The sequence below is a fragment of the Pholcus phalangioides genome, unplaced genomic scaffold (genome assembly GCF_987345545.1).
Source record: "Pholcus phalangioides strain wild (caught in Gottingen) unplaced genomic scaffold, Ppha-v1.0 ptg000020l_1, whole genome shotgun sequence".
NCBI lineage: Eukaryota > Metazoa > Arthropoda > Arachnida > Araneae > Pholcidae > Pholcus > Pholcus phalangioides.
Window position 1 is genome coordinate 5,290,979 of NW_028301613.1, and position 17,240 is coordinate 5,308,218.

Sequence of the window (17,240 nt, forward strand, 5' to 3'; positions counted from 1 at the left end):
AATGCTCCTCCTTAATGTCTTGATTTCCGCTGTGCCGCGTTGTGCAAAGTGTCACCTCGGAGTGGAAGAATAATCTTTGTTGTGTTCACACCTCCCCCTTAACGTCTTGATTTCCGCTGTGCCGCGTTGTGCAAAGTGTCACCTCGGAGTGGAAGAATAATTTTTGTTGTGTTCACACCTCCCCCTTAACGTCTTGATTTCCGCTGTGCCGCGTTGTGCAAAGTGTCACCTCGGAGTAGAAGAATAATCTTTGTTGTGTTCACACCTCCCCCTTAACGTCTTGATTTCCGCTGTGCCGCGTTGTGCAAAGTGTCACCTCGGAGTGGAAGAATAATTTTTGTTGTGTTCACACCTCCCCCTTAACGTCTTGATTTCCGCTGTGCCGCGTTGTGCAAAGTGTCACCTCGGAGTGGAAGAATAGTTTTTGTTGTTCACAACTTCCCCCCCCCCTTCCTCAGTTTTGATTTCTGTATTAATAGTTAGTCTTAAAGTAGTTGTCCGTTACACTCAGTGTTTCCCAAAATATCGTCCCCGGGGGTGGGGACGATGGAATGATCCAGGGGGAGGTAGAAGCCTATATATGTGTTAGTATAAGATCCTATGGTTCGGTTGGAGTCGGGAGAGCGATGAGGGGAAAAAATTGTAAAAAAGCGGGACGATGGAACAAGAAGGTTGTGGAACTATGGTTTAACCATTAGTAGTTGTCTCGATGTCCGCTGTGCAGCGTTGTGTAAGTGACTGTTTCCTCGGAGTTGAAAAATCGTTTTTTTTCACACCTTCCTCCGTCCTTATTTCCACCTTTCTGCATCAATCGAAGTGACCGCTACCTCGGAGATGTAAATTAATTTTGTCGTTCAACACTTCCCTTAATGTTCATTTCGGCTATTCTGCATCGTGCAAAAAGACCCCTTCGAACTGCGTAGAAGAATAACGTTATGTTCACACCCAAAAATCTGTCTTTATTTCTGCATCAAGCAGATTTCTTTCGTACTAGGAATCGGAAAAATTATCTTTCTGTCTGCGTCTTCCTCAGTCGATCCAGTGCCGTCTTAACGCATGGAGTACACCCGGGCATGTACCAGGGGCCTCGAGAAGAGTGGAAGTTGGGGGGGGGGGACTCACAAAAATTAGATCTGGTTGAAATTTTCGAAAGCAAGCAAGCAAACTCGCCATATAGGGCCTCAGAAAATTCACTTAGCCCTTGATACTCTTAAGATGGCCCTGAGTCTATCTCTATCCTTTAACATCGTGCAAAATGACTTCTTCCGCAGAGTTAAAAAAATAATTTTGTTGTTCGTGCATTTTTTTCACACACACACAAATATTATTCGCACCTCTCTCCATCTATATTTCAGCAAGCAACGAATTGAGTGTTTCCTCGTTGTTGAAAAATATGGATTTCTGCAACGTTTTTGGCCGCAAAAAGTCCGTCCGTTTCCGCAAAGTAACTGCTTGAAAGGTAATTTTGTTCACACCGTCTTGGTTTCTATATCACAAGCATATTTCTTTTTTACAAAGACTTGGAAAAATATTTTTACTGTTCACGCGCCTTCATCTGTTTTGATTTACTCGTTGCGCAAAGTGACTGCCTCCTCAGAGTTGAAAAATATTTTTACTGTTCACGCGCATCCATCTGTTTTGATTTACTCGTTGCGCAAAGTGACTGCCTCCTCAGGGTTTAAAAATATTTTTACTGTTAACGCGCCTTCATCTGTTTTGATTTACGTGTTGCGCAAAGTGACTGCCTCCTCAGAGTTGAAAAATATTTTTACTGTTCACGCGCATCCATCTGTTTTGATTTACTCGTTGCGCAAAGTGACTGCCTCCTCAGGGTTTAAAAATATTTTTACTGTTCACGCGCCTTCATCTGTTTTGATTTACGCGTTGCGCAAAGTGACTGCCTCCTCAGGGTTTAAAAATATTTTTACTGTTCACGCGCCTTCATCTGTTTTGATTTACGCGTTGCGCAAAGTGACTGCCTCCTCAGAGTTGAAAAATATTTTTACTGTTCACGCTCCTCCATCTGTTTTGATTTACGCGTTGCGCAAAGTGACTGCCTCCTCAGAGTTGAAAAATATTTTTACAGTTCACGCGCCTCCATCTGTTTTGATTTACTCGTTGCGCAAAGTGACTGCCTCCTCAGAGTTGAAAAATATTTTTACTGTTCACGCTCCTCCATCTGTTTTGATTTACGCGTTGCGCAAAGTGACTGCCTCCTCAGGGTTTAAAAATATTTTTACTGTTCACGCGCCTTCATCTGTTTTGATTTACTCGTTGCGCAAAGTGACTGCTTCCTCAGAGTTGAAAAATATTTTTACTGTTCACGCTCCTCCATCTGTTTTGATTTACGCGTTGCGCAAAGTGACTGCCTCCTCAGAGTTGAAAAATATTTTTACTGTTCACGCGCATCCATCTGTTTTGATTTACTCGTTGCGCAAAGTGACTGCCTCCTCAGGGTTTAAAAATATTTTTACTGTTCACGCGCCTTCATCTGTTTTGATTTACGCGTTGCGCAAAGTGACTGCCTCCTCAGAGTTGAAAAATATTTTTACTGTTCACGCGCATCCATCTGTTTTGATTTACTCGTTGCGCAAAGTGACTGCCTCCTCAGGGTTTAAAAATATTTTTACTGTTCACGCGCCTTCATCTGTTTTGATTTACGCGTTGCGCAAAGTGACTGCCTCCTCAGGGTTTAAAAATATTTTTACTGTTCACGCGCCTTCATCTGTTTTGATTTACTCGTTGCGCAAAGTGACTGCCTCCTCAGAGTTGAAAAATATTTTTACTGTTCACGCTCCTCCACCTGTTTTGATTTACGCGTTGCGCAAAGTGACTGCCTCCTCAGAGTTGAAAAATATTTTTACTGTTCACGCGCATCCATCTGTTTTGATTTACTCGTTGCGCAAAGTGACTGCCTCCTCAGGGTTTAAAAATATTTTTACTGTTCACGCGCCTTCATCTGTTTTGATTTACGCGTTGCGCAAAGTGACTGCCTCCTCAGGGTTTAAAAATATTTTTATTGTTCACGCGCCTTCATCTGTTTTGATTTACGCGTTGCGCAAAGTGACTGCCTCCTCAGAGTTGAAAAATATTTTTACTGTTCACGCTCCTCCATCTGTTTTGATTTACGCGTTGCGCAAAGTGACTGCCTCCTCAGGGTTTAAAAATATTTTTACTGTTCACGCGCCTTCATCTGTTTCGATTTACGCGTTGCGCAAAGTGACTGCCTCCTCATAGTTGAAAAATATTTTTACTGTTCACGTGCCTTCATCTGTTTTGATTTACTCGTTGCGCAAAGTGACTGCCTCCTCAGAGTTGAAAAATATTTTTACTGTTCACGCGCCTTCATCTGTTTTGATTTACGCGTTGCGCAAAGTGACTTCCTCCTAAGAGTTGAAAAATATTTTTACTGTTCACGCGCCTCCATCTGTTTTGATTTACTCGTTGCGCAAAGTGACTGCCTCCTCAGGGTTTAAAAATATTTTTACTGTTCACGCGCCTTCATCTGTTTTGATTTACGCGTTGCGCAAAGTGACTGCCTCCTCAGAGTTGAAAAATATTTTTACTGTTCACGCGCATCCATCTGTTTTGATTTACTCGTTGCGCAAAGTGACTGCCTCCTCAGGGTTTAAAAATATTTTTACTGTTCACGCGCCTTCATCTGTTTTGATTTACGCGTTGCGCAAAGTGACTGCCTCCTCAGAGTTTAAAAATATTTTTACTGTTCACGCGCCTTCATCTGTTTTGATTTACGCGTTGCGCAAAGTGACTGCCTCCTCATAGTTGAAAAATATTTTTACTGTTCACGTGCCTTCATCTGTTTTGATTTACTCGTTGCGCAAAGTGACTGCCTCCTCAGAGTTGAAAAATATTTTTACTGTTCACGCGCCTTCATCTGTTTGATTTACTCGTTGCGCAAAGTGACTGCCTCCTCAGGGTTTAAAAATATTTTTACTGTTCACGCGCCTTCATCTGTTTTGATTTACGTGTTGCGCAAAGTGACTGCCTCCTCAGAGTTGAAAAAAACAATTTGTTTTTCACGCCTTCATTTTCCGTATCATCGAAAGTGATATTTCTTTGAGAATGGTTAAAAACAGATTTTCTCTATCCAGCATCTAATTGTTGTATCCTATGGAGCTACAATTATTTTAATGAGGATACGAAGAGATTTTTCTCTCTTCCGTCAGGTTTCAATTCTGTCTTTGGTTTTCTGATCGGGAAATGCCACACGTGGTTACAGTTTTCGAGAAAATATATATGAGATTTGATTCTCTCATACACTAATACCGGGAGGTTCCCATACAATGAAATGAATGCCTATATAAGTTCCTAGTGGCTATAATAAGTTCCTAGTTATTTTTGGTTACCTTGTGAAGACCAGACATGGGTCTCTCGTCATCAACGGTCATTATTTTTGCCGAGTTCTCGTTCTTCTTCCTTCGCCACGTGCCCAGACAGTCGTCATGTCATGTCATGAATCCCAAATGTTCAACTTAGCTTTTATTTTATTTTTTTCATTCTCTCCCTCTCTCTTCCCCTCAAGACACACTCACTGACGTGCCCAGACGTTAATTTCATACCTATAATTTCGAATTATTGTTATTTTTTTCTCGCATTTTCATCTCGTCTAGACAATTCCTGCGCTTTTTTTTTTTTTACGAGTGTTGACTGAGTAAACTGGTTGAACGACCCGAGCGTATCAATTATTTTAATGAAGTTCAGGTAGATTATTAGTTGGTCTATGAAGCCTTATAGTCTTGCTGCAGGCTTCGGTTATTCCGACAAAAAAAAACCAAAACCGAACAATTGTTATCAATTGCATTGTTAATCGGTCGTAGCCCGTGGCACTGGTTTCATTATTGACTGGGGGGACGTCGGACTGCCTGTATAATGATATAGCACGGATAATTGCCGTGTAATTACTCGTAATGAGGCCTGACAGCTATGTCTGTAGGTAAATATAATCGAGATACGCAGTAAAAGCTCATCTCAAAGAGGTCGCTTCTTGTTTCTGAGGGTGATGTCCCTCCTGATTCATCCTCTGTGCGAAATAGTGCCGTTTCATCCTCATGAGATAAATACCATTTCTGTTTATTCTACTGCCTTTGCACCCCCCCCCCAATACCTTCACATCTTAACCCGTGTCTTCAAACATTTCTTATCGCCCCCCTCCGCTGTACCAACCAGTAAAATCACATGTCGAGACTAGATCCTTCCTTCCTTTGTGTGGGGAAACACCGATCTTAATCATGGATAGTGATCTTCAGCAGAGGTACCGACATGAAGAAAACATTAGGGGGAGGGCTGAAAGTTGCTCTTTAATAATCTGAGAATTAAATAATCCGGGTCATTTAAGTGATCTGAAAATTTGCCACGGGCCGCTTAAATGTTCTGGAATCGTACCACGGGACACTTAAGCTATCTGTGAAAATTCGCCGCTTAGTTCATTTTTACAAAATTAGGTTTGAGGAGGGCAGGCCGCATCAGATAACCCCCAGGGCCATATTTGGTCCGCGGGCCAAAGGGCCTTTATGTGATTTATCATTATATCGCTTAGAGGGTGGGTCGCAATGAATTTATTAAAGATAAATTTTGAGTTCATAGCCTTCAAATAACATTGAAATTAACAGAAATTGATTATAATAAAACATATGAAGGTATTTTATTCCGAAATAAATTTTTGATCGTGGGGAGGGGGCACGAGCCCCCCTCCCCCCATGCCCCCCACCAATATGCGTTACGATTCAGAGGGGCAGAGCTGATGACGAAATTTTGCTGCCAGGGAGGGGAGGGGGGGTCAAAAATGGCCAAAAATTAGCTTATGTAATACTTGAACGGCCCCGAATATAAAATCGGGCCCCTTTTTTTTTCATCAACTATGAGTGGACTTGAGTTTGGGGAGGATGGGAGAAAAAGATGCTCTCACACACGTATATGAAAAGGGGCGATGGGGGGGGGGACACAAAAATTTCGGGGAAAAGTGGAGTAGAAGATGAATCGGGAAAGGATGAAACGGTACCTTGTCCTAAAGCACTATTTATACCTGAGGATGAATTGGGAAAGGATGATATACGGTGGTACGCAGTCGTTTCTCGGCGAGCGTATGTATGAGGGGGGAGGGGGGAGAGAAATTCCGGGACAGAGCAAAAAAAAAAATCCCGACGCATGGGTAGGCGCAGGCGGTCAAAAAGCCTCCTAGATACTACATCTAGGAGGCTTTGAGGTGGTTCCCCCCCCCCCCCCAAGTTAGGTTTCGCTGTTTATTTACATTCACCTTGAATGTATCGATATATTTCTTTCCCAGAAAAAAATCTCCGTCAGAGCTGAGTATGAGTCAGAAAAAGGAAGAATAAGAGGTATAGAGTGGGAGGTGGGGCTGCTGACAGGTGTTTACGTATGTTTTGCATGCGTCTGTTTGTGATTCATGCCGTTCCTCGTGTGTGTGTGGCTACGCCCGCCAACCCCCCCCCCCCGCCGATATGCAAACGATGAGCTGTAGGGTAGGGGGTGTCACGTGGCACCCGAAATTAACGACCGCTTTTTAACATTTGATCCAGATTCTAGTTAGCGTTTTTGGAGGCTTTGGGGTTGACAGTCACAGTCAAAAAGAGAGAACTTTGCTCTGCCTTTCCTCTATTTTAAGGAACACGGCATGACATGTAAGTGGCTATATATATATATATATGAAATAAATGCTGTTGACATTGGCCTTGGTGCCGGTTGGCGCCTGAAATGCGCGCTCCGTTTCTCAGGGCGAAGCCGCATCGACCTTGTTTTATTTTTCTTGTTGTAAAGAGCCGAACAAAACACACACTTTTTCGAGCGGCGTTTTTTTTTACCCAATTTCATTTGCCAAGTAGGGCCTGCCGCCCCCCCCCCCCTTCAAATAACGTTTAACCTTGTCACTCAAGTCGACGGTTTTTTTGGCAAGGGTGATCAGGAATAACATGGTGTTGTTAACCTCGCTTAATATTGTCGCTCGATTGTTGTTTTTTTTTTCTTTGTGGGGCTATTGTGCTCTCTACGTGGGAAGGAGGGGGGAGCCGCTATTCCTGCTCTTCCATTTACCTGCGACAATCCCTGGCGTCAGTCGGTGAAATTCAAATTAAATAAAAAATACACACACACACACAGTGTGTAGGAACTTGAAACACTGGGAACAGGGTTTTTCAAACTTTTGGTGGTGGTGGTGTATTTGTCCCAAAATGGGTAATACCTAGTGCCGTCTTAACGCATGGGCCCGCCCGGGGCCTCAAGAGAAGAGAGGCTTCACAAAAATGAGAAGTGGTTAAAATTTTGTAAAATTTACCTGGTAGGGGAGCCTCAAACAAACCCAATTAGTCCGGGGACCCATGATGCTCTTAAGACGGCTCTGGTGATACCAAATACCATGAGACGATGAAAAATGAACAAGGTGTTAGCCTACTCCCCCTAGCTCTAGGAAGTTGATATACTTACTGATATTGTTCTTGGGGGGGGGGGTGTAGCTAGAAATACAGTGAAACTCCTCTAAAGCCCCGTTCACATGAGGAAATGGAAAAAGCGGGTTTGAAACCCGCTTCAAGTATTTTCACCGATGACTGCTCCCCATTTCTTTGCTTACGAAGGAATAAAAAAGTCGCCAAAAAAAGCGGGGTGTGCTAAAACTCCCAATGCTACCGCAATATTTGCACATGTGTGAACGGTTCTTAAGACGACCACTCGGCGTTCCGCAAAAAAAAAAAAAAAAAAGCGGCCGTCTGCGGAGTTGACCGTCGAATAGGGGCTGTATAACGCCCTCTATAAATGTGCAAAAGCACAAAAAAGCACAATGAAAAGAAATAAATAAACAAAAGCACATTTCAGAGAGGGCGTGCCAAAAAATAACGGTTTTCAATGTCACAAAAAAAAAATCTTATGCTGAATTTACTTACAATTCCCTACCACAAAACAGATACATATACAGTGAAACCTCGCTACAACGATACTCGATATAACGATTAATCCCGTCTGCAATCAACGAAAGTGTTCAGTATTGCTACTTTTTTTGTGCGATACAATCAAAGTGGATTGCGATAAACCACTTTAACAGGAGCAATACACATCCAACTGAATGTTTTTTTTTTTTTTTATCAGCTAATCAATTAAACGCCAAATTGAAAACGCCAATTTAGAAGATGTTGCCAACAGCAGCATAAATTTGATGACAAGTGATGATAATTATGACTGTCGATTTTTGATGATAATTCATAAGATATTTTTTCTTGATTCGGTATCGTTACGTATATCGAAGTTTCGCTGTATCTTATGCAGAACTTGAAATACCAGATCATCCGATCAATTCCTTAATCTGTATTATCCGGGATCTGTTCTTCCTTTATAGCAAGTACTGTACACATGGTGTTTCATCACATTTCTTTTGTACTCCCTCTCACTGTTATTCTACCGAATCTCTGAAGAAAGTATCCTCAAAACCGAAACTTCCACATCCTTTACCTTTCAGTAAAGATCATCAGTGCCGTCTTAACGCGTGGGCCCGACCCCCCACCCCCCACAAAAATGAGATCCGGTTGAAATTTTCTAGGATTTACCAGGTAGGGCCTCCGAAAAACCACTTGGCCCTGGGGGGGGGGGAAAGCATGATACTCTTAAGACGGCCCTGAACGTCATAGACTATATTTGGCTGGTTTACCCTGTCCCCCCCCCCCGGGAGCAAATTTTTAAACTGTCTCACCAGCTAGCAGCATTAGCCTTTGTCATCCTATTTACAAATGTGTACACTGTATGATAGTGTCATACATGAACAGAAAATCCGATTGATTCCCAAAAGGTATTTATGCTGATGCAGGGGAGTCGGAAGTGTTTCGAAACTGTGGGTGCTCGTCTTTAGTTTTATATCGGAAATTTTAATTTCTGAATCAGTTCTGGGGGTGCTCGGATGCATGCCACAAATTATCGTGGGTGCTTGAGCACCCCCGGCTCCGACGCCACTGTGCTGATGTTATAAAGGTGATAAGGTTATACAAAAAGAATTACCGGCTCTAAATGCACTAGCAACTTAAAAAAAAAAAAAAGCGCAAAAAAAACATTGTTTTTTTTTAAAACTCTTATATTTACAAGGAAGTGGCCGCGGGCAGGTTGGCCGCTGACCGCATACAGAGGTGGCCGCAGAATGGGGGGGGGTGATTTTTGTATTATGCTATGAAGCCTATTGCCCGTTTCGAGGAAAACTGGCTGCGAATGGGGAGGGGGGGGGTGGTCGGGGAATAGGGGTGGCCGCCTAGGGGAGTTTCACTCTATCTCTTTCTCAGAAAAAAATAATCATTATTCTTAGTCTCTAAGGCAGCGGTTCTCAACCGGTGCTCTCCGTGTGCACTTTCCAGGGGCTCCGCGGCCACTCGAGAATAATAAAATAAATCAATAAATTCGATAAACAAAAAAAAAGGCCTAAAGGGTACTTCCAGAAGGGCTCCTCGAGTTGAACAGGGCTCCGCCATAGAAATTATACTCTGAAAAGGGCTCCGTGAGTCAGAAAAGGTTGAGAACCGCTGCTCTAAGGGGAAAATGACTCTTAAGCCGGGTTTTCCTAGGAGTAGAACTTTTGCGCCATGTGCAGCGTGAAAATACTGATTGGTTAAAAACCTGAAATTCCGGTTTTTTTGACCAATCATCGTTTTCACGCTGCAAATGTTGTAGAAACCTGCTCCTAGGAGCAGGTTTCCTGCGCCACGCGCAACGTGATTCGCCCAGCGCGACACGCCGCCCACTCACCAACAAGAAAAGCAGCACGACTGTTTTCCTTCAGAGCGCAATATACGCCTCACGACAGCGCTTTTACGTCGGGCGTGATTGGCCGACTGCTTCTGGAGGAGTCAAATGCGTCTTGCGCCGCGCGTTTTGTGCCGATATTCTCTTCACTCTTGTGTGTGTTTTATTTCCCTTCCCTTCAAACCGGAGCATGCAGACGACAGAGTAGCTGATGCCAAAGCCATATACTTTATATAGCCGCCCTGATCTGATGCGCCACGCTGGGAAAACACAAACGCGTAGCGTGATTATGCAACTCGTTTCTGTCGGCGCGAAATATTCTAATTCAGTTCACGCTGCACGACGAACCTATTCCTAGGAAAACCCGGCTTAAGGAAATGATCGAGGAGATTCCGCTGGGAACTCTGCTCTCTGTCAATAATACTTCCTAGATAGCTTAGACCTAGTATCTAGGAGGTATTGGCTTTGTACTTCCCCCCCCCCCCGGTCCTTTTCTGATTTTTTGTTCTACCGGCTTTTTTCAAGAGATATCCTGTTTTCCCGTTTTTTTTTCCTGAATTTTCGCCCCCGATTTTTTTAAACTCTCTGCCTCTCTTCTTTCTCTGATTTCCTGTCCCGTCTTTCCCTCTGAATTTCTGCCCCTTCCCAACGTTTTATAAAATCTGTTCCTCAAGTCCTTTTCTGAATTTCTGCCCCTTTACTGAGTCTGTTTCCCCCCATTCTCTGCTGAATTTTCGCCCTGCCCTTTTTTAAAATATGTCCCCCCCCCCCCCATCCTTATCTTAATTTTCGCCCTCTCCCGTGCCCTTTTCTTAATTTCTGTCCCCCGCCCTTTTACGAGTGTCTGACCCTCTTGCCCTTTGTTTTGGTTTTCTAAAACACAGATTTTTTTTTTTCGAATTTTCCACCCCCTCCCCCTTTTTTTCTGGATTTATGCACCCTGGCTTTTGACCGAATTCTTGTTTTTTTCGTGCCTTTTCTTTGTTCTCTATCCCCATCTTTTTTCTTAATGTGTGCCCCCAATCTCTTATTATTATTTGGGACTAGCTATAATACCCGGCGCTGCCCGGGTTTTCTTCAATGAGGCTTTTTTGGATCACGTGATATCTCCCTCTCTTTTTCTTGAGGGACATACAAACCGTGTCCAAGTTAACCAATATGGCGACTTCCTGCGCGATTCATGAAATAAACAAATCTAGATTTACACAGAAACGTAGAAATGAATATATATTTTTCTTTTTTTTAAGGGGCGCTAGGTATTTCGACCCCCCCCCCCCACCTCGAACTTCAAGTTATCCATCTGTCTGTTCCAGCTTCCAAAAATCCTTAGTTAAAGCTGTGGAATTTTTTCGATGCACTTTTCACGGGCTCATAACTAATTTTAAAATATCCTAACCCACATGAATTTATGCAAATAAATATCAAAAGAGACAATATGGAGACATTAATTTTCATACTTGAGAAGATATAAATGAAATCAATGATATTGCTCGAATATCCAACTCAAAAGTATAGGTTTGGCTAATTACTTCATATTTAATCTCCTGGGCTTTGTAGCTCTCTCTAAGCGAACTGAATGTTTCAAAAATCGAGAATTCAATACAATTTTTAAAATTATTGATGGGGCGGAAAATCCCACTAATTTCCGCATTTCTACAGTAAAATCGCCAATTTTAGCACTGATTTCTATGAGGATCACCCTTTTCCTGACTCTCAAAGCGATGCTGATGATGATTATGACGTCTATTCAAAAAGCCTCAGTACTGAGAGTATATTGAAAATGTGGCAAACCATTATAAAGGCGTAAACTATTATGCATATACTAACAGGATTAAAGAAGTGACAAACCATTGTAAAGGCATATACACGTCTGAAACGCATTGCTAGGGAACCACGGTAACCAAAGTAAACGTTCGGAAAGTGATTGTTGAGGCCCAAAAACCATTGTTGCCCTACGGTTTTTTGCCCATTTGGGGTATTTGCCCTGGTCTGACGAAATTTTAAAGTAGCCTATCGTTCAAGTCGGGTCCCATTTGGTATATATGCAAAATTTGGCGACGATCGATCTAAAATTGTAGATTTGTATAGAGAGCATACACACACACACACACACACACAGACACACACACAGAAAATCAATTTTATATATATAGAAGATAGATAGAAGATAGATAGATAGATATTAGGACCAAACTGGATATTACAGGAAGAAATCATTTGATTCCGTATACTATATGTGACACCCCCAACCCCCGGATCGTCTTTCCTAAGCATTTCCCCGACCTGGTGGGAAGGTATAATTGGTCTGAGAGCGATTTATTGCATAGAAATGAATTACCTTTTGGGTTAGATAATACAAGGTAACGACCGACGTTAGTTTACCCAAAATTGCAAATTTGGGTAAACTAACGTCGGTCGTTACCTTGGATTTATTGTGTGTTCGATTGATTGTCCTATATTTTACGGAACGCAAAAACCCCTTCTGGTGGGAGGGGACATCATCCCTCCCCATTATACATATAGGTATTGTAGAGATCCACAGAATGTTGTTTTTTTGCACCGGGCCGCAAATGACTAATAACTGATTGTTGGTGATTTTGGCGCCAGATAATGTTTATGGTAGATGTTGGGGCGAGTTCTAATGATTACAAAAAAAATGGTAATTCTATGTAATGTGAAAAGGAAGTAGAGTAGCATTTTGTGTTTCCGAGTCGAGAATAGATTTCGTGTGTCAGTGCTTATCATTCCGCGGTCGTTGGAGAGAGAGAGATAGATACTCCTTATCAGCGTCCGAGCTGAAAAGTAAGAGTCAAGGTCGACCGTAGCAATAATTATAATTTATATACGTATAATGAAAACTTTGTACACATTGTGATGCAATGTTTCTTATTCGGATCTTCTGGCCTGTTGAAATCCTTTATTAAAAAAAAGAGAAAGAGGAGAAGAAACAGAAGAAATAATGGTTTTTATCAGCACCACTTGAGTGCCATATTGCTCTGAAACTTGAAATTTCTGTGCAAGAATTGGTTTCTGGCCCTGAAGGAGAGTCCCTTCTTTGTTGTGAGGCTTTTCGAATAGACGTCATAATCATCATCAGCATCGCTCCTGAGGGACATACACTGGATGATCCCCATAGAGATCAATGTTAAAATTGCTAATTTTAGCTTAGAAATGCGGAAATTTAGTGGGGTTTTCCGTCACGTCAATAATTTTAAAAATTGAATCTTTGGTTTCCGAAATATATTAAGTTCGCTTAGAGATACGAAGCCTAGAAAATTAAATATAAAATAATGAGCCAGACCCACTTTTGAGGTGGATATTCATGCAATAACATTGATTTAAAATTTTTATTTATATCTTCTCAAGTGGGAAAATGAGAATTAATGTCTCCGTATTGTCTTATATTATTCAATTGCATCAATCCGTATAGTTTAGGATGTTTTGAAATTAATTATGGGCCCATGTATTAAATTATATTGAAGAAATTCTGCAGCTTTAATCAAGCATTTTTTGAAGGAAAAAACAGACAGATTGATAACTTGAAGTTTAAAAAAAAAAAAAAAATCGAAATTTCTAGCTCCCATTAAAAAGAAGAAAAAACAATTCATTTCTATGTTTCTTTAATTTAGATTTGTTTCATGAATCGCACAGGAAGTCTCCATATTGGTTACCTTGTATGTTCCTCAAAAAAAAAAGGAAATATCACGTGATCCAAAAAGCCTCATTGGTCGCGTATTGATTGTTTCTCGATCAAAGCCGGGCTAATCGCTGTCTTGCTACTGTATGATTGGTTGACTACTCTTACTGGTGACGTCACATACTGGTCATACTTGGACGACTCTGACCACAAAAATGTAGAGTCCAATTTTATTTTTCGATTTTCCTTGTTATTGCTGAGTCTGTGTTCACTCATTGAGTGTGTGCGTATGTGTGCCTGTCGTAAGGTGCCTGTATTATTTAGGCTTGTCTAGGAGGTCTAGCCTGACACAAGTTTCACAGGGGAACGTGACGTTAGCAGCAATGGTCTCGTAACAGGTGTCTCTCTTCTCTTTTCACCTCGTGGTCAACCATGGAAGAGAAAGGTGACCGACTCGTCTGGTGTGCGTTGCTACTTTGCGGAATTGTTATCTCGTCTACAGTACATAAGAGCTCTCAGCTGGGCACACGGGGACAATCACGAGTGTTCTGGACGCACACTTCAACAGTGTCCCAAGGTTTAGTATAGAACAATGATTCCCAAAGTGGGCAATATCGCCCCCGGTGAAAGATAGAAGCTACGGGCTACGGTTGTAACATAGGATTCTATGGGCTTGGTGAGTTGGGGGCGATGAGAGAAAAAGTGGACAATGAGAGGGAACAAAAAAGTTTAGAGCAGTTTACCCAAACTTTTGTTACACATAGCCCCCTTCTTCAGAAATTTTTCTCTCATCTCCCCCCCCCCCACCTCAAGCGAACCCAGAGCAGGCGCGGATCTATGGTGGGAGTGACCCCCCCCCCCCCAGGAAAAATAAAATGGGTATTTTTCAAAAACGGAACAAAAAACAAAAACCGTGACTGTCCCTGACAATGCGGAACGTATGGTCACCCTATTCAGTGTTAAAAAAACCACCCCTCCCAACAGCGAGCTCTAGGTCCGCCCGACCCATAGCTTCTGTCGCCCCGGACCATTCCATCTCCCCCTTTGGGAAACACTGGTTTAGAGCAAAACTTTCGACCTTTGACTCAACGTGGGCCGCATTCAACACGGTCTAACGGGACGAAGGGGTTATGGCAATTAACTCCTTCTTCAGTTGCTTCTTAGGATCAGAACTTGGGGGGGGGGGGCAAGAGAGGGTCCGAAGAATTCACTCTTCAATCACTTGAACATTACACGGTGGATGCTTTGCTTGCGCCGAGTTACCAAACATTTGGTAGTAGCCATGATCCGAGCTGTGTGGGGCATTGTGGTAAGGGGCCGTTCAAGTATTACGTCATCATCGCTGGGGGGGGGGGGGGTTCCGATTTGCTGACTTTTGATGACAAGGGGGGGGGGTTTGGATAATGCTTACGTCAGCAACCACCCTTTATGAAAATATGAGTTAGGATTCAGAGGGGCAGAGCTGATGACGAAATTTTGCTGACAAGGTAGGGGGAGGTCAAAAATGGCTAAAAATTTGCTTACGTAACACTTGAACGGCCCCTAAATGCAATAATTGGTTCGTTTCCCTCTTTGGTGACAGTGGTCAGCTTGGTTTTTTTAATCATCTTTGAGGCACAGATTCATTGCGATCCGATTTCCTTTGTGAAAAGAATCTAACAAACATTTGAATTCACTCATAAAACACTCCACTATCCATTCATTGCGAGTTTCATCCTTAAAAAAGATAGATGGCGGCACCTGAACACACATAAATGCTCGAAACTTACTTGAAATAAGTTGTTCCACAATAATCCAATTCCTCGCAGCTACCTACTCGGAGGTAAAACGGTAGTGAATTGCCTCTGTGGTGATACACCGCGTCGTGTACGCTCAATTTATGATTCATGAACCCACTTTCACCACCAGCGGTATGCGCAGTTCAAGACTGCAGCAGGGCGGGGGACCAGGGGATCCCCATGGCCCCCACAAGGGTTGATCCGACAAGGCTCTAGCCCTGGGGCCCGGGACAAATTACCATCTTTTTTTTTTTTTGTTTTTCATGCTATAAATTCACTATAGAAAGGCCCCCGTGAAAAATCTGGCTTGCGGGCTCGCCATTGATCAAAGCCTTGCTCGACGATGTGGGGGCTATGGGTTCCCCACAATGTTAAAAAATTGCTGATTTTTATGGAGTAATATGGTTAAGTCTATTGTTCTGTCACTTTGGTCGCCCCCAAAGCAATTTCTTTCCCTGGCGCAGTTGTAGGCCTCATTACTCCCAAAAGAGACTTTTTCAAATAGAAACAAGGGATGCCGATTACTTTGAGGACTATCGAATAGCCTGTGATATTTACTGTTTTCTTTTTTTTGTTTCTGACAATCAAAAGTGGCAAGAATTTTTCCGGTTGCTTTTGATAAGTCGCGTCGGACTTTTTGTTCATTTCAGCCGGAAATCAATCCAGGTTTCTTATTCGTCGAGGTCAATCAGTACAATCAATCTTGATAACCGATCCGTTAGTATTCGATGTTGAGAAGAAAGTCTTGAGTTGAGACCATGAACAAAACGCCTTGACACTGTGTCGTTAAGATTCGTCACGTCAACTCAAAGTGGGTGAAAACGAGGTATTTATTGCGATCGTGAGCAGCATCCAACCAACAAGTAAGATAAAAACTATAAACGAAAAAAAAAATTTTTTTTTGAAAAAAGCCTGTCGGACATTTTGTTTTCCCATGACGTCATCGAAAAGAGACGGCAGCGCCACAGCTAGTGTACTGGAGAATCAAGGAAAGACACGAGCGGTGGTGATGAGCCCGTGATAAGAAAATAGAAAAAAAAAGAGAATGTGGACTCGTTTGGGTGTCCTTGAATGATATATTGTGCATTTGAATTTGATAAAAGAATGAGAGAACCTGCTGCCGCTGGATATTGACCAGATTAATGTTATCTTCTTTTCTTTTTTTTTCAAATGCCAGGCGTCTTCTCTTGTGAGTGGTTATCTCTGGAGATAACTGGAGGATGACCTATTAAATCATTTTTTTTTCTCTCTTTCCTTTTCATTTTTTGCGTTTCTGAATGAATCTCTGGAAGTCATTTTTTTCTTCCTCAAAATGTTCCTTTCATCAAAATCTTGTTATCGATGAAACTTATCGTGATGAGTTGAATATTTATGTTAAAATAATGTTTTTTTTTTTTTTTCCAGTGATACCAAAGTGGTGCTCCTCGGAGATGCACATGTCGGAAAAACTAGTCTGATCTTACGCTATAATGACCGGCGTTTCCAAGAAACAGTCAGTGTAAGTGTTATGCAGATAAATAACTCTGTATTTCGTAGAAAGATGGCATGCGGAACAGTCATTGACGGGGGAAGTATCAACAGACATGTTGCTGAGACATTGACAGAAATGTAATAAGACCCTATAACTAGCACCCAAAAGCCAGGGACGGCCCTTGCAAGACACTTACGTCTTGGGGGTTACCATATCCCCAATATTTCCCCCGGGACATTACCGTATTTTTACATGACTTTGGCCGTCCCGACTTTCATAAAAATGTCCCGTAACCCCCCCCCCCCCCATATAACGTTCCAAAGCCCATATAAATGTTGATAAAATCGAATCCCGTTTTAACAAATACAGTTATAGCGAACACTTTTCTAATCGCACCAATGTACATAGGAAAATGCAAAAACCTGGAATTTCTTTACAATGTATTGATTTCTTCGTTCTCGTCGAGTTCGTTATATTGGGATTCGACCAGGGGGGGGGAGGGGGGCTTGCCCTTCCTTCCTGAAATGTGAGAAAATGACCGAAAAAAGGGGAAAAGATGGTATCTATTGTTCTATCACTTTGGTTTCCCCTCCGAACGAAATTTCTG

General features: G+C 42.3%; 1 protein-coding gene across 1 annotated transcript in view; it reads left to right on the forward strand.

Annotated features, from left to right (window-relative positions):
* The window catches only part of LOC149070826 (ras-related protein Rab-20-like), a 49,397-nt gene that overhangs the window by 19,350 nt on the left and 12,807 nt on the right, over positions 1–17,240 (forward strand). Inside the window, exon 2 of the mRNA XM_089248684.1 lies at positions 16,567–16,660. Within this exon, the coding sequence (XP_089104810.1) occupies positions 16,567–16,660 (94 nt within the window). The remainder of the gene's footprint in view (positions 1–16,566; positions 16,661–17,240) is intronic.